This window comes from Delphinapterus leucas, chromosome 7 (genome assembly GCF_059928025.1).
Source record: "Delphinapterus leucas isolate spDelLeu-1000000601 "Yukka" chromosome 7, BTC_Dleu_Yukka2, whole genome shotgun sequence".
In the NCBI taxonomy this organism is placed as follows: domain Eukaryota; kingdom Metazoa; phylum Chordata; class Mammalia; order Artiodactyla; family Monodontidae; genus Delphinapterus; species Delphinapterus leucas.
In genome coordinates this window covers 46,107,769-46,128,789 of record NC_143135.1, presented here as the reverse complement: position 1 = coordinate 46,128,789, position 21,021 = coordinate 46,107,769, and the positions used below count along the sequence as shown (strand labels likewise).

The 21,021-nt window shown below is 45.1% G+C and overlaps 1 protein-coding gene across 2 annotated transcripts in view; it reads right to left on the bottom strand.

Annotated features, from left to right (window-relative positions):
* Window positions 1-1,176: 1,176 nt before the first annotated feature.
* The window catches only part of DENND5A (DENN domain containing 5A), a 108,061-nt gene continuing 88,216 nt past the window's right edge, over window positions 1,177-21,021 (bottom strand). Inside the window, exons 12-23 of one of the 2 annotated variants that reach the window (XM_022563186.3) lie at window positions 20,693-20,845; window positions 15,079-15,163; window positions 13,436-13,520; window positions 12,516-12,644; window positions 8,741-8,862; window positions 7,427-7,572; window positions 6,729-6,847; window positions 6,155-6,336; window positions 5,459-5,541; window positions 4,838-4,961; window positions 3,694-3,862; window positions 1,177-2,197 (exon numbers count right to left, since the gene is read on the bottom strand). In XM_022563186.3, the coding sequence (XP_022418894.1) occupies window positions 2,014-2,197; window positions 3,694-3,862; window positions 4,838-4,961; window positions 5,459-5,541; window positions 6,155-6,336; window positions 6,729-6,847; window positions 7,427-7,572; window positions 8,741-8,862; window positions 12,516-12,644; window positions 13,436-13,520; window positions 15,079-15,163; window positions 20,693-20,845 (1,581 nt within the window). In that variant the 3' untranslated portion in view covers window positions 1,177-2,013. The remainder of the gene's footprint in view (window positions 2,198-3,693; window positions 3,863-4,837; window positions 4,962-5,458; window positions 5,542-6,154; window positions 6,337-6,728; window positions 6,848-7,426; window positions 7,573-8,740; window positions 8,863-12,515; window positions 12,645-13,435; window positions 13,521-15,078; window positions 15,164-20,692; window positions 20,846-21,021) is intronic. The other variant, XM_089915184.1, reaches the window with a different exon arrangement.

Genomic DNA, 21,021 nt, shown 5'->3' with positions numbered 1-21,021 from the left:
CACAAGCTTGGAGTTAAACAGTCTGGTAACTGCAAACTACTTACATGATGTGTGGCCTTGGGCAAGTGACTAACCTTCTCCGAACTTCGATTTCCTCACCTATAAACTGGGAATAATCTAAACTTGCCTTGCAGAGTTGTGAGTAAAAGGGAGAGGTATGTGTAAAGCACCTGGCTTAAGGTCATCTCTGATCTCGGCCCACAACATACACATGCTCCAGAGGCACTGCCTACCTGCCCCACTTTCAAAAGAACCTGAAGACTACCACCACCCGCTCACACCCCCTGCCGGCAGGACGGTGCACTGCAGCTGTCCCGGAAGCCTCCAGTTGCTTTCCTCACCTCTTTAAAAAGCCTCACCTGAGCACTGTCAGTCATCACGGAAGGAGATGAACAAGAGACCCTCCCCGCCCTCTAGGAGCTCAGTCTAGGGAGTGGGCCCAACATGAAAGCAGGTAATAACAACCCAGAGAGGAAGTCCCAGCATCTAAGAAACTACAGGAGCACAACGAGAGAATGATTAACCGTGCCCGGGGCGGGGGCGGCGGTAAAGGAAACCCTGAACAATGAACATAAGTGGACAAGAGGGGAGGCATTCCAGGCAGAGAACAGAACATGCAAAGTCAGGGAAGCATAAAAGAGGACACTGATTGGCTTGAGGTGCTGTACTTGATTGTGCTACACTTCTGGAGCTTCCTGCCAAAGCAGCTTGGTTGAAGAATAAAACCAAAGGAAGCTGATTCCCGGGACCCTTATAAAGCTCTATCACCTGCCATCCTGGGAAAAAGCAAATCTTCTCTCAAGAAAAAGCTTTCCTTCCCGAGCGCAGACAGGGTCTCCTGTGCCGTGTTCCCACACCTGGTCTTTCTTACCCTTCAAGAAATGGCCCATCCCGTCTCGGTCAAGTGACAACTTTTGCAACCTTGGCCAGGTCTTTTCCCCTCTCTGCCTCAGCCTCCTCCTCTGGGTAGTGGGAAATTAACCCTGGGATGCATCCCTCTCAAACAGCCAGGAAACCTCCTGGTGCCGCAGTGGGTAGGACCCAGGACACACAAGGCCCTCTGGGCAGTCCTGGCCTGGGAGGCGACGCTACAGCCTGGTTCTCTCAGACAGACCCAACTGCACCCTCTACTACCCACTCCTCGCAATACCCCATGAAAGTCAGGGACCCACACAGTTCTGTTTCAGGTGTTTTATTAACTGGGCCATACTGCAGCTGGTTTCTAAGTCGCAAAATAACATAAATTTAACAATGATAACATAGCCAGTTAGACTGTGACAGCTTTTTCTTTCCTTAGAAAAAAGAAAAAGACTTAAAACACACAATGGAGGGTTAAATAAATAATACATAAAAGAAAGAAAAGGAAAACCTGTTAAAACGTGCTTATGTTTACTTCTGTGCAACTGCGTGCCAAGAGGAAACTGATTTTCTGCACGATGATACATCCTGGCATGTCTCCTTCCCAAATAATACTGACAAAAAAAAAGAAAAGACATGGAGCTGACTCATCAGTGCTTGCAGAGGCACTACTAAAAATCCCTTTGAGTGGAGTTTGGGGCTTCCTGCTCAGCACACCTGTATGTGGCCCGTGAAAGCCAAATATCCATAATAATGTTAATATAGAAAACATCAGTTTAAAAACAATGTGGAATGGCCTCATTAACGCGGCGGGGACGAGGAAGCAGAACTGCCCCGCACGTGCCGCAGGCTCAGTCCAGGGAGGCCGCAGGCTCCAGCGTGTGGCCACGGCGAGGGAGGGCACCAGCTTCAAAATAAGCGGCACCAACCTCGTCTCCCTCTCCCTATCACTCTTTCACATGAAAGTGTGTAAAAAGCAAATCAGCAAATAAACTCTAAAATAGATTATTTATTCCAAAAATCCTCTACTTTTCTTTTTACAGTGAGTGTACATCTCCTCTCATCTCCTGCACAACTCGCGTAGGCCCCTTTGGGAAGAAGGGGGGAGAGCTACAGGCGAGTCTCTGGGTCCTGCTGCTAGCTGGTGCTGGGAAGTCAGATGTCGATGCCCTTGACCAGGGATGTCTCCAGCGTGATGTTGAACTCCTGCAGTGTCTGCAGCACGCGGATCAAGGAATTGACAAGTGTGTGGTCTTTGATCAGCGCCACATCCTCATACATGTGTGCGGTGATGGGGCAGTCAGCCAGCAGGGCGATCCAGTGGTGCAGGAGGTGATCTCTGGCAGGGAAGGATCAGTCCAGATGCGTCAGAAGGGAAAGGGAAGGGAGACGGTTAGCGAAAGCCCAAGGGGGAAACCTGCTCCATCACACCCTGAACAAAGTCTGAAGCTGGAGAAGCAGATATCTCCCCGCAGCCCCCTTTCCCTCCCCTAAGTGCACTTGGCGAAGATGTCTTACACAGCTTTAAAAGGCTCCCACTGTGGGCTACCGAGCCCTAGGGATGCCAACCCAACCTGACCCAAACAGGCCCTGTCATCTGCCAGAAGGCCTGCTCTGCCTCCCCCTCTAGCCCCCCAGACAACCCCACCAACAAGACACCATGTCCTGTCAGCAGCACTTCCTCCATCTCAACAGCCAATCTCTCCTAGATCGTCGCTCCTCCCCACAGCGACCACCACCAGGAATAACACTGCAAGCTGACATCCACATAGCACTCAGCATGTGCCAGTCACCATTATAAGAGATTTAACCTTCATGACAACCCCATGATGTGAGGTAGGTGCTATCGGTGCTATTATTATCCCCACTTTACAGATGAAGAAAGTGAGGTTGATGGAGGTTAAGCAGCTTGTCCAAGAGCACACAGCTAGTAAGCGGCTGATCTGCAATGTGAACCTGGTGAATCTGGTTCCTGAATCTGTTTTTAACCACTATGCCAACTCCCTCCCTTCCACAGCCTAAATAAAAACTGCCTTGTTTATCTGGGCTTCGTGCTCTCACCTGACCCACTGGAATAACCCCTAACAATCTTGCCCATGAATACCATCCATGATATCAAATCACTATCATTTCAGTCCCCTGATTAAAAATCAACTCTGTCCCAGCTCCCCATGGCCCCTATCCCTTAAAGTGTTTCCTTCCCACATTCCACCTGTTATTTCCTGATCCCACATGCTTTGCTTCCTTTAGGGCCTCTCTGTTAGTTCTGTCTGCTTCAAGCTCCCTCCTCACGTCTACCCTCCCGTTAAGGCTCACCTCAAATACCACCTACTCCCTGAGCCTCCTCTGATCCTTCTTCTCTACATTTTCAGCAAACATTATGAAAGCGTACTTTTTTGAACTCTCCCAAACTTCTGCCTTGTACTAAATAATCAGGACAGGTGAACTTCTAAATGGTAGAGACCGTATTTTATTCAGCTCTATTCCCACACCTTCCATGAGGCCTGGCACATTCAAATGTTTGTTAAAGAAATTACTAGATATATACACTCTACTTCAAATTTTGTCAGGGGGACGGTTTTATTCCTTCGCATCAAAATGTGGCCCCTCCTCCCCAGTTACATACATGCTTTCATCCCCACCCTACTCCTCTCTCTCACACGCACACACACACACACACACGCGTGGTGCATGAAGAAAAGTAAGGGCCTCTACCAACGCCTCACCTGCCCAAGGGCACCTGGCCATTAGCCACTCCACCCCCGCACCACACTGGGCCTCCAGCACCACCTTCAGGGCTGGCTGTGGGCACACTGGGCCATGAGGCTGCAGTACCTGGCTCCCAAGCACACCAGCATCTGAAACTTGCCATCCTTGCCAATGTTCCGGGGATTATTGTTGATCGCAGTGACAAAACGGCAGAAGTTACGGGCCCTCGTATGCCAGTTTTCCTCAGGAACAAGTTCATTCTGCTCCAAAGTCTCGTAATAGGTTTGTGCTTTTTCTGTGAAGAGGAGACAAGCCTGCCAGTGACAAAGGCTCTCAAAACCGACCTGTCCCTGACTGTCCTGTAGGCCTCTTGCCACAGGCCTACCTCCGTGTCAACGCAAGTAACTTAGTAGGAATAACATGAGTGCTCTGAGGCCACTGGTCACATTTCAAAATAATCCTTATGAATGTCTGGAATTCTGCTGAGAAAGAGGAATCTGCATCCTGCTGTGAAGCAGCCAAGTGCTTGCTTTTTGTTAGTTGTGGTCTCAGACTTCAATTCTAAAGGCATCCTAAAAATCACACATGACTGACCAACGTTCAATATGGCATCTTCAACTGAAAACGAGAGAGACTATGTATATTTAGTTTGAAAAATTTGAAAATTTGTGTTTCATTCACTTTGATAGTATGGTTTAACTGGCCATTTTGTCTTTATGTTTTATTTTGAAACCATTTACTTTATAAAATCTTCCATATGGATATTTATTTTCACTTTGAATAAATTAAAACAATCGGTACTTTAAAAAAAATAAAAATAAAAAATGATCCTTATGTTCCCTATCTATTTTAAATTTCTTTATGTGGCCCTTGATATAAAGATGGTCCTTTCTCAACAAAACTCTTGAGGGAGAAGCTTCTTGCATCAAATTCTCCAAGGGGGTGTAACACAGGGCTTGGACTCCAATGCAACTGGTCTTTTGGACCTATGAGCAGGAAGTGTGAGGAGTCATGACTAAGCCTGTATTATATATGACAGATGCCTGGAAAGAACCTTTCCTGTCCAATTCTCAGGAGATGAGGGGCGAAGGGTGGGAGGGCTTCTGTTATTACCTCCGAGAAAAGCCAGGGCAAACAAACACATCTAACCTGAGAGTCACCTGATTTGGCTTCTGTACCTCAGACCCCAGTGGTCAGCACCCACATTATGCTGATGATTCCCCCATGTCTCTGCATGCTTTTCCCACCCTCACACCCTAGCCCAACTCACCCAAGAAATCCCAAATGAAGACATTTTTGAAGAGCCGCGGTGATTTAAATCCATGCTGGAAAGCCTGTTCCAGGGCCGAGACAAGGCCACATTCTCCACAAAGCAACAGCGTCAGACTACCTCGCTATATAAGGAAACAGAAGAGAATGCCAGGCTTGCCTCAGCCAAGATGCCCTCCCACCACTGCATCCCCAGCCCACTGCCCACACCTGGGAGGGCAGCAAGAGACATGCAGGGACCTTGTCTAGTCTCCCCAGCACCTGGCAGGGCCTGACTTAGAGCAGCTCTCAGTAAGTAGCTATTGAATGAACAGATGATGGTTCTGGGCCCCCAGCAGGGGACAAAGCCCATGTGGCCAATGTTCAGGGAGACCCAGACAATTTCAGAAGAGGACAGAAATATACTGTCCATTGGAGACCCAGGGACTCTGCTGGGTTGTCAGTGAGTAAGGAAAACAGGGCAACCCTAGGCACAGGCCCCCAGAGAAAGGAATCTGCTGAATCTCAAACTAACTGAGGCACACACTCCATGTGCTGGGCTGTCCACAGCACATGGGCCTGGAACAAGATTATTCTCTCTTACTCAATATAAGGCCCTGGGTTGGAGGGCAGGGAGGCTCACCTCTTTCTCAGGCTTATGGAAGTGCTTCACGATGCCATTGACTGCCTCACCGATGGACTCCTGGATCTGCCCAGTGTTCAGCTCTGATAAAAATCAAGCAGATATCCAGTCTCAGGTTAACAGTACTTAGTTGACCGAGCAAAAGACTGAGGACATAGGAAGACCCACGGGAGAGGTAGGGCAGCTTGGACCCTGGGAAGAGTGGCTCTTGCCCACCCAACTTTGCTGAGCTAGCTCTTCCTAAAATCTTGGGACAAAAAGCAAAAGCTGGGATCTTAGAGTTCTGTCTCCAGAAGATGCTGGTCAAGTTTCTTCTCCACTCTGCTCCGGAACTTTTGGCAACCAAAAGAGTGCCAAGCCTTGACAGTGAAGCCCAGGAACCAGGAAGGGGAAGGGCAGAAAGTAAACCCCTCTCCTCTACAGGGGCACATACAAATAGCACAGAGGACCCAGGCCAGGATCCAGGAGCTCTCCCCTCTCCTTCCAGTCCTCTAACGAGAGTGCCAATTCCCCCCCAACTGATTCATGAGAGGAGGGCGACAAATGCCTGGGGCTGCTTTGTCTTTGTCGGCAGAGGTGGTTCCTGAGGCAGCTGCACAGGCTGTGGGGAATCTGGGCTCCCTTATCAGTACTTCCAGAAATCTGCCCATTCCTCAGGCAGGGCAACATGAGGGCCCAGCCCCATCTCCCACTTACTGGGCTTGCTGTTGGGTGAGATGGTAACAAGCCTCCGGATGACGCTGGGAGACTGCTGCAGGGGCGGGGTCCGGCATGGCCTCTCGTCCACCTCAGGCTGGGATGTGAGCAGATCCCCGACTAGGACCCGCTCCAGGCTTCCGTCATCCATGCCCTTCCCCAACCACCGGCCACACGGGAACCTGAGGGTCAGGCAATAGCCTGTCAGAACTGCCAGCTCCTTCAGCGTCCCTGATCAGCAAAGGCCATCAAAAAGCCAATCCCTGAGGACAAGATCTGAAACCGGGCTGGGGATACTCAAGGCCCTGCTCCTCATCCCACCGTGCGGCATCAGGGAAGCCACCCGAGTGACGGGTGGCCTGGAACCTGTGCACAGCGATGTCATACACCTTCACTTGTAAAGCCCTCCTTCTATTTCTTTTCAGGGCATGAGGCAGAGCCAAACAGGAAGTTGCCTCCGCCTATCACAACCTAAAAGGTCTCCCTGAGAACCCCACATACCCAAGCATCAAACACAGCCCCTGGTGGTACACCTAGCCCCACTGTCTCAGGGCATAGCTGAGGGAACACTTACTTGTAGGTATGTCCGGTGATCTCATTCCTGACCATCACATACTCAACAAGCCATTTGGCATACAGCCCAGAGTTATCATGGCCTATCTGCACCGTAGTGAGCTTCCCCAAGTTCTGGTACTGTGAGAGAACAGCCAAACAAAGAAGATGGGGTAGGTCAAGAAAACAGAAGAAAAGCGCCACACTCCTCAGAGGCACACATCTGACTGGCTCCCTGCAACGTGGCCCCCCAGTATCTGCAGGGGCAGAGCTCATGGCTCCACCTACTGCCAAAGCTGGCAGTATAGTACTACCTCATGAGGCACGATGCCAAGAAAGAAAGAGACCACTACCTGGAGGAAGACTAGGGCCTGGGAGCAGAAGGCTCTGGAAATGGCAGAGCAGTCTGAGCTCTCTGTGAACATTTGGGCTCAGCAGCTGAAAGAATTCTTGGGGGTTTTTCAATACACCATGGACAAGGAGGTATGCAAGTCCAGATGGGTGCCTTCCAGCCAGAAACCACTTAGACAGGGCAGGTTCCCCCATCCTCAGGTCAACCCTTGGCTCTGGCCTCTGATCGTCTTGGGACAGGTCAGCTGTGCTGAAGCGTAACACTGTATAGAGCAAGGCCTCTAAAACCCTGGAGAAAGCTTCCCAAAGTAGCTGTTGAAACTCCGATCCCCATAGAGCCTGGGGCTGTGGTCACCGGATAACACGTACCTCGAAGGTCATCTCTAACACATTCCTGGGAATCTGCAGGATCTGTGTCTCACCCAGTTCTCCCGAGATGCAGATCCATGGGTTGGCGGTGAACATGGAGCCCCCCAGCTTCTTGCTTGGTACAATCAGGATGTGGTAAGGAATCACTGTTTAGGGGAAGCCACAAAGGCATTGGAGGGGATCGGGAATCCCTCCCATACCTGAGAGGGTCCTGACCTGCCCCAGGTGTGCTGGCATGATTGGGGTTCCTGGTACATAGCCTGGAGCAGCAGGTCCTGAGGACCCAGTCTCTGGCTGGCTTAGAATATTAGCCAATCTTCCCCTCAATCTCACTCCTCCCAGGGTTATCACCCAAACATCCAAATCCAAGCCCATCTGCAAGCTCAGAGCTAAGTAAACCTGTTCCTTAAACAATATCACTAACTCAACACTGCACTGAATTGCTTTTCAGAGCACTTTTCTATCTATCATCTCAAGGACTCTAATAACAATCTCCAGAGAGGCCAGGCAGGTATCACAATGCCTTTTCTGAGGAACTGAGAGGGAAATAGTTTCCCCCAGGTCTCCTATATTCCAGTCCAGTGCTGCTTCCACTGAAGCCTACAACCCTTTTCTCTGAGAAGGAGGATGGGTGTCATATAGAACAAGAGTCCACACTGCTGAAGCTGCTGAGTCACTGGCCAAACAACTAGTTATGGGGCAAATTCAGACCACCCCCCACCAAACAAAGCATCCTAGCACCAAAGAAAGTTGAGGCTCCAAGGGCCTTCCTTAGACCATTTTAAACCCTCTTCCTCGCTCTGCAAATAGGGAGACCGAGCCCCACGGCAGGAGTAGACACCGCTCACAGATCCATAATGAGTTAGGGCAGAACAGGGCCTGGACCCAAACCTCCCACTGCCATCTGGAGTTCTTTCTGCTACTTCAGGAAGAGCTGTTGTTCCCTGGGGGCTACTCTGAAACTTTCAGTAATGCTGAATGACTCTCTCAGCCCAAAACAAGAGGGAGGTTTCTTTACAGGTGTGCAGGGAGGGCAGTGAACTTCACCTCCCACACCCCACTCCACCTTAGGCCCCCAGCGCCCAGGGCCACAGTAACAACACAATGGCCAAAAGCGCTCAGCTCCCTAGTTCAGAACAAGAGTAAGAAGCTTGAGAGAAAATACAACCTCCAAGGAGGGCAAGTACACCTCTCTCCCCACAGAAGAAAGTACAAGTGATAATCTTTCTTTAAAAAGGGGACAGTAAGTTAGCCTCAGACAGGCTCATGAAGACTGGCATTGGGAAGGCTAGTGGGGAGCCCAGGGCTACTCACGGATAGTTGTGAAGACATTGGTGAAGCAGAAGTAATCGACGGCATTGAAAGAGAGGAGGTGATAGAGGAACTGCTCCTTCTCATCATCACAGCGCAGGAAGGCATAGCGCTTGTACAACTTTCTGTCAGAGAAGAGGCAATACATCAGTCTCCCAGACAAAAGGAGGGATAAGAGGCTAGAATTAGTCAGTTGTGGAAGGACACAGCTAAGGGAAGAATGTGAGTCAAGCCTCAAGCTCTTTAGGGCCACCGAAAAAAGGAACAAAGCCAGCTACTCCAACTGAGGGCTAGAGGGAAAGTGGCTTTAGCTACAGCAGGAACAACAAAAACCAAACTCCACCTGTGTCCAAGAGTTGACGTTACTATAATGTAAAGTGTCAGACGTCATGGGATCTTCTTTCCTAACCTGAGGGCTTCTATAGGGCATCACCCCAGTGTATGGTGTAGGAGTAGCAACAGCAGGAGGTCTGTGGTCACCATTCCTTACCAGAGCTAGTCTCTGACCCTCAGCAGACCTGAGATCCACAAGTCAGAACACTGCTCTGAACATGAATGTAAGCTGAGGACAGCTTCAGAGGCAAGGAATGGAATGATCCAGGTCATAGGCAAGGAAGAGCTGTGCAGACGATGTCCTTCCCTTCTTTTCAAATTTCCTCCCATCCCCACCCCTCATCCACTGCTCACTCATCAAAGGCCAACCCCTCTGCCTGACACTGCAGGCCTCTGGGCCTGCACAGCAATGGTACCTTCCCCAAGTAGCAGGGACACAGAGAGCCAAATGCACAGGCCCCCAGCACAAGAAACACACAGAGAACAAAGGAAGGTCCCTGTCCTGCCTGCCCAGACTGCAGTCACCATGCCAGAGAGGTATGGGATTCAGTAGACCTGTGAGGTTCTACCTAGACAGTTTATAAGGTAGGAAAATTCACCAACCAAAACCTACTCTGTGCAGGTGCTGGAGAGGGAAGCACCTATCCTCACATACAGTCTAGATGAATAAATCTGATAAAGGCCACAGTATAAGACATAATGAGCTGCCAAATGAAAGGCACTCTCTGGGAATTTAAAGACCCAGAAGTTTCGATGGTCCTAGAACAGGAGGGCCTGAAGGACAGCACAAATTTAGACAGGGGTTGTAGAAGAAGGAGAAGGACAGGGTATAAAAGCCAGTTTGGCTAGAGTTGAGGGCTCAGAGAAGTGATCAGTTAGCAATGAGACTGAAAAGTCTGGCTAGGGTAAAATTAAGGCAGGCCCTAAATATTCAGGCTAAAGAGTTTGTAATCTGCCCTACAAGTAATATGTTTCTTAGAAGTAAAGGGAAAGCCATAACCAACTTCAAGAAATTTGAATTTAGTACAGCTGAAGGGTGAAAGGGGCATGAGGATGAAACCTAGGGAGTGGCAGTAAATAAGCAGACAGATGGAACAGCGGCTAAGGACCTGAAATGTGTATGTGGGAGGTAAAGCTAAGCAAGGAGTCACACGAACTCCAAAGTGTGAACCGAGGTAGGGAGAAGGAGTATTGGGAGAGGTACATGGTTCGTGCCTCCAATGAAAGCAAATTTTAATAAGTGGAAAACAAATGGATAATGATAACACAGACCACCAGGGGTAAAAAAAAAAAAAAAAAAAAAAGGAATGAACAAATACTGTAACAAATGCTATGGGTGCCTGGAGGAGGAATGGACTAAGTCTCTGGGGAGTCTAGGCAAACTCTGGCAAAGAAGACTTCTGACTAGGCCCTGAAAGGGCTGAACACATCCTGAGAAGTGTGAGGGGTTTGATGTGGCTAGAGCTTTAAGCAAACTTAGGAGAAAGGTGAGAGAGGGTAGGATGGAGTAGTAGGTAGGTTTTGATGAAGTACACCTTTCTCTCTCCCTATATCCCACCCAAAACGCAATCTGTGGCAGCAAAGCTCTCATTTTATACTCACTGGAGTAAATTCTAAGCTTTTGTCCTCTAACAGGGATACAGTTTAAAGAAACCAAAATTAGTCTCCTCACCAAAGTCTGTGCCCTGTTTGCTCCTGCCTAGGCCCTTAAGTTCACAGGCCCTAGACCTATCCACTGCCCTAGACCTTCATAAAGTTCCTGGGCTTGACTCCCTCTTGGCTACCTCTCTGCCATGTCCTCCTGCCAACTTGCAGCATTTTCTGACAGACGATGCCCACACCGGCCGACAGGAATCACTTCTGCCCTGTCAGCCCCTAGTGCCCACACAGCCACAGATTTTCCCAGGACACACAACTGTCCTCTAGAATCTGGTATGCAAACAATTCCCTTCCAAACTCCAGGCTTAAATGTTCACTTGTTCTCTTTTAGTTGTCCTTCCAATCTTCAAATATTATTCCTAAACCTTTTCACCACTAAAGGGAATCAAATGTAAGCACTTTAAGAGTTGCTATTTTGTAACCTCTCAAAGTGAGCTCTCTAATCTATCAAGATTTTGAAACTGGTCTCTTGCTGTGGTTTAAACACACAATAAAGTCTAAAAAATTACATTTTCACTTTAAATAAAAACAGATTCTCCAGGTTTAATCAATTCACTTACACAAAATTTCCCCAAGGTCCACTTCTCTGCTTTATTGTCCACAGGGAAGTCACATAATAAAGGATACCATGAAAAGATGCCCAAGGAAATGCCAAAAAGAAAAATACCCAATAGGCTTGCCAATGAAGAAAGAACCAAACATATTATATATAGGAAAAGACAGAGAGGTGGTAACTGAGAGGCAGAGAAGGGAGACAGCCTTCCTCCCCACTCCTGCTCTAGTAACTAGGGTATGGAACGAATGCAAAGGATATAAAATCAAGAGAAGGGAACTGTAGATTTAGTGGCTCCTAGGAGTGAGGAAGAGCAAGGACCTGGTTACTCTGGGCTGGCCTACACTCAGGAGAGAACAAAAGAGATAGGGTATATCTTAGAAATTTCTTTTTAATTCTCCAATCCTTTCCCCCTCAAGACAGGAAAGAGACCAAGAAAATGCCCTATGCCCAACAGGTATACAGGTCACTTGAGTGACACAAGGAGAGCAGGACCCCCAAAACTCTGAGGTATCCAATGAGGATTCCATCCTTCTCACTACCTCTGTAAGAAAGCTATTTGGGGGGGCGGGGATATAGATCAAGAAGGTAGGGAGAACAGATATAACAGAATTATTCTTCTACAGATAAAGAAGAAGAAGAAATGTTACATCACCAAAAACTTCAGGAAGAATATATCACCAAAACAAGAAAAGTCCTCCCATCTTCTTTATGGGAACTGATCCAAGGTAGAGCACAGCAAGAGCTCATTGGTTGACCAATGGCTGAAAGAGCCTGGATAAACCATAGTAAGTCCCAGAAGAGAAACCAACAGCCAAAAGAGAGGACCACTGCTTCCTGGAGTGGTTGTGGCTAGAGGCCCGAAGAATCCAGGCCTTTAGAACTAAGTTAGGAAAAAAAAAAAAAAAAAAGAACTAAGTTAGAGAGCATGAAGTCAACTGATTATGTCTGAATGTTCCTACTAAAATAAGTATGCTGTGTTGAGCAGCGCCAAAAGAGTTAATTCATCTACAGGAAAATATAAAAAATATTGCAGTGTAAGTGTACAACAGTGTTCTACAAAGAAAAGAATAAAGAAAAAAAGAAGAAATGCTGCAAAACCTTCATATGCAATTTGAGTTTAGCTGAATTCAGCAGTAATGATATACTGAATACCCTTCCCTTCCCACGGGGGTTTCCAATCCCTCCCGCCATTCCCAGGAGCTGGTTATACTCCAAGTGGAGTGGCCTTACTTGGTGAGCTCATGGTCTGAGAGAAGCTGCTTCAGGTGTCTGGAAAGTAACTTTTTTTCCATGGACAGTCGCACCCATGCTCTGGCTTTTCCCACATCAGTCTTGATTTCCCCAATGTTCTGGATGTGCCTGAAGGGGGAATGGGAAAAGGGGAGTGGAGGGTAGGGTGGGAGATGAACTCACTATCAATACCTCCCCTGTAACACCAAAGGAAGCCTGGCCAGGAAGCCCTACTGCATCCTGAGAGAGTCCATCTCTCTTGTTCTCTAAATCCTGAGCTTCCATGTAACTTTGCCAGATAGACTCAGCATAATTTGGGGGGCTGGGGAGGAAGCCAGTACAGCTCTTAAAAAGCAAGGCTAACCCCAGAGGTCTCAGACCTTGAAATACTCTGGTGTAATTCTCCAAAAATGTCAGGAAACACAATTGCTTGTACAGCTCTACAAATGCATCATGAAGCACAGGACCAATGAAGAGGGATTCCTGGTTAAATGAGACACTGTAGAAGCCCAGGTCACTGAGACCCTGCTATTTAAAGTGGACACCTCAGACTTCCCTGGTGGTGCAGTGGTTAAGAATCCGCCTGCCAATGCAGGGGACACAGGTTCAAGCCCTGGTCCGGGAAGGTCCCACATGCTGTGGAGCAACTAAGCCCGTGTGCCACAACTACTCAGCCTGCATGCCACAACTATGGAAGCCCATGCACCTAGAGCCCGTGCTCTGCAACAAGAGAAACTACCACAATGAGAAGCTCATGCACCGAAACGAAGAGTAGCCCCCGCTCGCCACAACTAGAGAAAGCCTGCGCACAGCAACGAAGACCCAATGTAGCCAAAAATAAATAAATAAATAAAGTGGACACCTAAGCAGCAACTGAAAACAGGATTTTAGTGGCTTATTACAAATGAGCCCAGACTGACCTCATATCCTGAATGAGGGAGATTCTCAGGGGAGGCATGACTGAGCTGGCATCAGACTTCCTCCGTTCTGAATCAAGAAATATTCCTAGAACAAAAAGTTGGTTAAGTCCAAAGAGATCTGTATACCCAAATAGCTGACTACCCTTCTTATCTCAAATCACAAATATCTACAGAAAAAAGCTGGGGTTACTTTGGTAACACTTTGATCAATCATTTCATGAATATTAAGTACCTACTAGGTATCAATTTTTATACTTTTATGCATATTATCTCACTTAATTCTCTAACAACTTTATAAGATAGCCATGGACGGTATCACAGAGGAGGAAACTGAAGTTCAGAGAGGTTAGCTGCGTTGCCCCAGTCACCAAGTGGCAAAGTTAGGACTGGAAGGAACACAGGTCCTCTGGCTCCTAATCCAGTGTGTTCTCATCATAATCCATGGAAGCAGTGCTTCCACTAGGAGCTACTACGCATGTCCTGCTCTTGCCTCAAAATGGACTACAAAAGAGCCAAGGGAATATGAAAAGAACATGATCCAGAATGCTTAGGACCTCTAGATACAATACCTTTATATCCTCATGTTTGGCCCAACATTTAAAATTAGTATCTTCATCATTCAGCTGTTGATAATTTTTGGCTACAGTTTATCCCTTGGCAATAAATTCTACAGCTTTCCTGAGAAGACTCTGCTCTCATGCTCAGAAAGTGGACAAAAAACTCCTTATGAGGCTACTTTGGGAGCTTTTGTACCTAGTTTTTTGCCCACTGTTTTCCCCATGTTCAGTGCTAGCTGAGATCAACTAATTCAAGGCCAAAGACAACACTGAGTTAATGCCTACCTTTTTGCCCCCCACTTAAACTTATCTTTACCATTAGGACAAAAACATCTAAGAAAGTTAAACAAACTCCCTGGCAGAGAGAGGAGAATGAAGGATGGTATGAAGGGGAGATGCTGCCAAGAAGAAAAGGAAGGAGGGAGGCTGTCCTGGAAGAGACACTGCAGGATGTTATAAAGAACAGTAGACCAGGAGACAGGAGGGCTGGCTCCTAATCTGGCCTCTTCTATCAATTCACTGTGTGATCTTGAGTAAATTAAGTTCCTCTCTGGATCCCAGTTTCCTCCTCTTGTAAAAAAAGGGGGCTGGACTAGATGATTTCTGGGGTCCCTGCCAACTCTGATATTTTTATTAAATATAAACAGAAAGCAAATGGAAGGGATCATGCACACCAGGCCTTGACTTTGAGCAGTTCCAAGGCAGGACACTGACAAACAGGCTCTCTTAACTGATAGGATAGATCATCTCAATGTTCATCTCAGAGAAATAAAACAAAAGACTCTGAAAACACTCTAAACACAGGACATCAGTATCAATCCAAATTCATTTAAAACCCAAATTTATTCTAAGACTGGCCTCTTGCTGATATAAATCTTCTATCTCACTGATCAAGTGTATAGAAACACATAATAAAAGCAAACCCCATGGTTTTGGCATGCTCTGTGGTTCAGAGAGCCCTGTGGCTTAAACATTACAGAGTAAAGACTTCATTGACCTGGAACAGTCTGCTACAGATGGTCACTTCAGTGGGGGATGGGAAAGTGAGTGGAGGGAGTTTGGCCAATGGTGCAGAGACCATCTTACCTGAGGTACTGAGGTTTCCTGATGTGAGTTTTCTCTGCCGGTTTTCCTGATAATGTAACAGGTGGGACCACAAGGCTGATTTCCCCTGGAACCAATGCAAGGGAGAAATATCTATCAGTTTAGATTTCTAAGGGCAAGGCATCTAGTGAGCAAAGTCAGAGATAATTTGAACATATAGATATGCGCTTTTGCTAAAAAGTATCTGTCCTATTTGTTATCTCAATGTACACTCAGATGTAATGTATACAAATATATATCCCCTTACTAAAATCCAGGAGAAATATAAAGAAGAATGGAAGGGAACAGAAAAAGAAATGATCCCCCACTAGGAATAGGAAGGACGTGGCCAAAAAAGAGCCTGGGAATGGACCAGTGGATAAGAAAGAAAAAAGCAAATAACCTATCAATCTCTAAATGGTCTGTTGGTTGAAGGTCAGCTTGGGTAGTGCATGATGGCTTTTGCACAGAGGAATGGATACCAAGCCTACAACATTCTGTGACAGCTCCCGAATTTCCTAAAATATTTAAAGGCATTCCTGCCCTTAGTGCAGCCTAGGGAGGGTAAGTCATCACAAGGATGGGGATTTACTGTGGAAGGTACTTTGAAGAAGCCTGCAGGAAAGGAGGCCGGTACTTAACTGCAAATCTGAGATATACTATAGTCGACACAGCAGAACCTTGGCATTTGAAAATATAAAAGCTGCAGTTTAAACTGCTGGAGACACGAAGTGATTTGTCATTTTACCAAGGCACAAATCTGAACAGCATTCTCAAGCCTGACATAAGGAAGCAATTTTCCTACATAGTGAATAAGGCTAGCTGGTCACCCAGCAACTGCTTTGTCTCTTTCTAGTCATCCTTCAGTACACAGTGACCCTTGTTATGGGATTAAAAACTTTATTTCAGATTCATGGTAAATGTTCCTATATAGTTGATATAATATAAATGTAGTATAAGTTTGTTTTAATAGTAGGATTTATTATGATCATTTTATAAGTCACTTAGTTTCTGTATTTCATAAAAGTAAGAGTAATAATAAGCACAGAAGCTACCATGTCTTGAATTTTTCTATGAACTAAGCACTATGTTATATGTTTAAAATACAATACTCTGTTTAATGCTTTCAACACTCCTAAAAGGTAGGTACCTCTATCCCCATTTTCTTTAGAAAAGAGCAAATTGAGGATCAGAAAGACTAAGTAACTTGTAAAAGATCACACAGCTAGGAAGTAGAGTGTTGGGCAAGCTTAAGTATATCTAATATTAGAACCATTGCTGTTAATAATGATGCTATACGGCTGCTTCTGGAAGAGAGCATTTAACTTCTGAAGTTATATTTTCTGAAGAAAATTTTATTCTCTGGAATGAATGTGAGGATTTAAGGTCTCAAGATTTTCCCCCTGAGAATATTGAGGATCTGTTTTATTCTTAACCTCCAACTTGATCTGTTTTGGGGGGAAAAAATCAAGCATTTGAATGGAAAAAAACCCCTCATCTATAGATCAGCAAGCTGTTGACATAAACTTGCTGTAAGTTTGGCTTTCCTACAAGATTTAACCAACTTAAAACCCAACAACCCCAATGACAGTTTTTTAAAAATCACACAAGTTAAGACTAGACAAGACCATTTTTTTAAATTCACTGAATTGAGAAAACAGCTGTTCAACAACATCAATGAGACTACTCCTAAACTGTTACTAACTGGTATATTAATACAATGTATGTAGAAGACAATACGAGACCTTAAAATATTCATGCTCTTTGATTTAGTAATACAACTTCTAGAAACCCATTCATCCATCCATTTACTGAAACCATAGCATAGGCCCCTAAAAAGGCAGAGACAGCCTTTTTCATCACTGTATCCCCAAAATCTGGGCAGATGAGGAAAGCAGCCTCCCTTAACAGAACTGTCTGGAAGTAAAGTACAGCTGGTCACCACAGAGTCCTCACATGCAATGATACCAAAGAGCCAAAGGCAAGAGCAACACCAGGCCACTGTGCCAGAAGGACGCCCGGGTGCTCAGTGATTGCACTGGTGAGGACGGAGATCCAGGGCAAGAGTGACAGAGCAGCAGCTGGGCTGAAACCTAGTGACAGGGCACTGGGGGTTTTCTAGTTCAAGAGACATGGATTATTCTTTTCCTCTTTTGCAAAGGGGCTGATTGGGATTGCAAGATTCAATACAGTCCCACTACCCATTTGGGAACGTGGCCACACAATATATAGCACCAGATTCTCCAAGAATGTCACATGCATCAAAGATGAGAAACAACCCCTTTTCATTTACCAGTCCTCAAATGGCAGCAGTTACAAAAACAGTATGAAAAAAACAAACCTCACCTTTAATTGTCAGAAAATATACTAAAGGAGAAAGTCCATGTCCTCGGAAAATGTCACCGAAAGCCAAAGAGAATGGTGAGGATAACAGAGGTTTTTATGAGGACTTGCGGCAGGCAGCCCTGCAGGCAGCTAATAACAAAACCTAGGAGGCCAGCAGCAAAAACTGCGGTTTGGGTTCTCTCTACTTTCTAAGCAGATACTATGGGTAGTTGCTCAGTAACGTGCCCCAAAAATCAGAAAATGGGTAGTTGCTCAGTGACGTGGCCAAAAAATCAGAAAAATCAAATAACTCAAACAACCAATAATAAAGGATTGATTCAGAGGGGGGTGATAAGATCACCCCCTGAGAGTGAATTTGATCGCAATCGGGTACACAATGGAAGAGACCAGGGAGCCAGGTTATAATCCCTGGACTGCAACATAACTGAAGAATGTCTCAGCAGGAGAAAAGTAGTCTAAACACAGGCTAACAAAATGGAGGCCGAAGGAGAACATGCTGTACGAACCCCACAAAGACAGTCAGGGATTTCAATCCCCAACTGAACAATCCCTACCAGCAGGCACAGACCCTTACTTCCTTCTGTGACACTGTCAGTGGTTCACTTTTAGGGCTCCAAAAGCAGGACTAAGAACAAAATGTAACCTCAATTGAAAAGCCCCCACTATTTCTCTACTGGTTTCTCACCAGTAAGTAGCCTCTGTCTATCCAAACTGAGAGGGGGATCAAATGGGCTCCAAAAGAAATTCCTCAAGCTATGGGAATTCTTTAAGGATATAGCTGCAAAGCCTCAAGGTTTAAAACACCTATGATGATATGGTATTATCATTTTTTTAATGCCTCACTAACTCCCTGAAGACTTTTATGGAGAATATCAAGAAGTTTTGAGAGGCATATGTTTTACCAGAAAACCGAAAGAGCTCAACTATATTGCCAGGCTTGCTAAACTTCAAAGAAAATGATAAAATGATTATGTATATTCTACTCATTTATACAGAGAAAAGGAAAGAAACAGAAATCCTTCATGTAGAACCCAGCATAATAAGAGCTGTCATATGCTGCATACCCACCGCATGCCAGGTATTTTTTTTTACTACATCTAATTATCATAACAATCCTGAAAGTTAGGTTTTAGCTCACAGTGTTGCTACTATACTACAAGACTCTCAACATTTTAGGGATGTGATACACTATTATTAATATTTTAAAAAATCTATAATCACAGTGCTGTTTGTAATACTGAAAAATCAGAAATAACTCAACCAATAATAAAGGATTGATTCAAGTACTGCACATCTATACAATGGAAACAATTAAAACTGAGATTTTAGAGGAATAACCACAAACATTTACAGAGAAACTACCAGATACCAGGCTGTGAGCTTAGCGCTTTACACAAATTATCTTATCAAATCCTCACAAGAATCCTACAGAGGTGGTTCTTTTAAAATTCCATCATACACATGAGGAAACAGAAGCTTAGAGAAGCTAGGTACAATGCTCAGTTTCGTAAACTTAAAGCAGGAATTAAACCCAGGACTATCTGATTTATAGTCTCAGCTCTTAAACACTTACTATACTATCACCTAATTAGTTAAGGACATGGAAAAGATATTCTGAGGCAAGAAAAAACAAGTTCCAAAACATTATGTACAGTATGATCCCATTTGGATTTTTTTTAAAAACAGCTTTATTGAGACATACTTCACATTACCATAAAATTCATACTTATAAAGTGTACAAAGTTCTGTACCAAAAAAAAAAAAATTCTGTTTCAGTATAGTCACAGAGTTGTGCAACCATCACCACTACCTAATTTTAGGTGATTTTTACCACCCCAAAAAACCCATTAGCAGTCACTCCTTATCCCTCCCTAGCCTGTGGCAACCCCTAATCTACTTTCTATCTATGGATTTGCCTGTTCTGGACACTTTATAGAAATGAGATCATATACTATGTGGTCTTCTGTGACTGACTTCTTCCTCTTAGTACGTTTTCAAATTTCATCTATATTCTACCATGTATCCACACTTCATTCCTTTTATTGCTGAAAAATATTCCACTGTATGAATACACCACATTCAGTTTATCCATTCACCAGCTTATGGACATTTGGGTTGTCCCAACTTTTGGTTATTAGGAATAATGCTGCTAGGAATATGAACATTTTCATACACATATTTACATAGACATGTTTCCCTTTCTCTTGAGTACATAGCTAGAAGTGGACTTGCTGGGTCATATGATAACTCTAACATTTCAAGGAATTGCCAGATTGTTCTCCAAAGAGGCTGCACCACTTTACATTCCCATCAGCAATATCTGAAGGTTCCAATTTCTCTGCATCCTTACTAACTCTTGTTATTGTCTGTCTTCTTTATTTTAGCTATCCTAGTAGATGTGAAAAGGTATCTCATTGCAGTTCTGTTGGATTTTTAAATATACAGCTGTACATGGGCATACGTGTACAGAAAAATGTTTTGAAGGACAGATGAGGTAGATTGTCTCTATGCCCATGAGAATGAAAACTCCAGGAGGGCAGAGATCTTGGTCTGCTTTGTTCACTGAGGTATCTCAAGTACCTACAACAGTGCCTGGCACACTGCAGGCCCTAAATAAATATTTGCTGGATACTTACATATATTTCCTAATTTTTCCATAATAAAGCTGCTTTTGAAAACTTTTCAAGTTCTTTTCAAATTTAAAAATGCATGAAAGTGTAAGCTGTCTATCTTGCCTAGTTATTCAAAGTACAGTATTTTGAAATAAGGAGATTCTCTTGGTATTAAGCAGTAAAAATCAAACTTACTCAACTTTTTTGGTATTCTCTCAGATCTTTAGAAGGTTAAGCTATCTGCTTATAAAAGAAATGTTAATGACAGACCTTTTCCCACTGGGAATGTACAAATAGTGAAGGACCCTTAAAATACATTTGGTACTTCCTGAGCTCCAAGTTCTCTTTCTTTTGTGTTCTATCTCCAGACTAGGACCAGCTACCAAACAGGATCTATCAGTTTGGCCTTCAGCTCTGTTTGCAGGAAAAAAGATGCCGCTTTTAAAATGTCTGACAAATACACAGATTTATAAAGCTTATTTTTAAAGAAGATAGCTTGGGTCACATTTATTTACTTATTTGTTGAACTATTTCAAGTCTCACTCCAAAAGCACCATGCACCATTCTTCAAAGCCAGTCAGCTGGAAAAGTGTGGGAAAGCTAGTAAGCAAAAAGAGGAAGACAGTCTGCTCAACAGGGAGAGGCCAGACATTCATTACCTGTTTCACTTGTAGCCCATGACTCCAAATCCTTTCCAGGAGGTCACAAAGGCTGGCAATCAAGGTGTTCTCTTCCACCCCCGTGATGTTCACCTCCCCGTGCCCTAGCTCCACAGCCTCTCGGCCCATCTTCTCCACCAGCATCCTCTTGGTCTATAAGAAATCAGTCGGTAAGATTAGACACCCACAGTTAGCCAGATCACATTCAACTAGAGAGGGTTGTGGCCAACTGCCCAGCATATCTGCTGGGCTGGGAGTAAGACCCACAGATAAAGAGTGTATTTATTCTCCACCACTGAGGTCAGGTTATAGTAGAGGGCCTTCTTCAA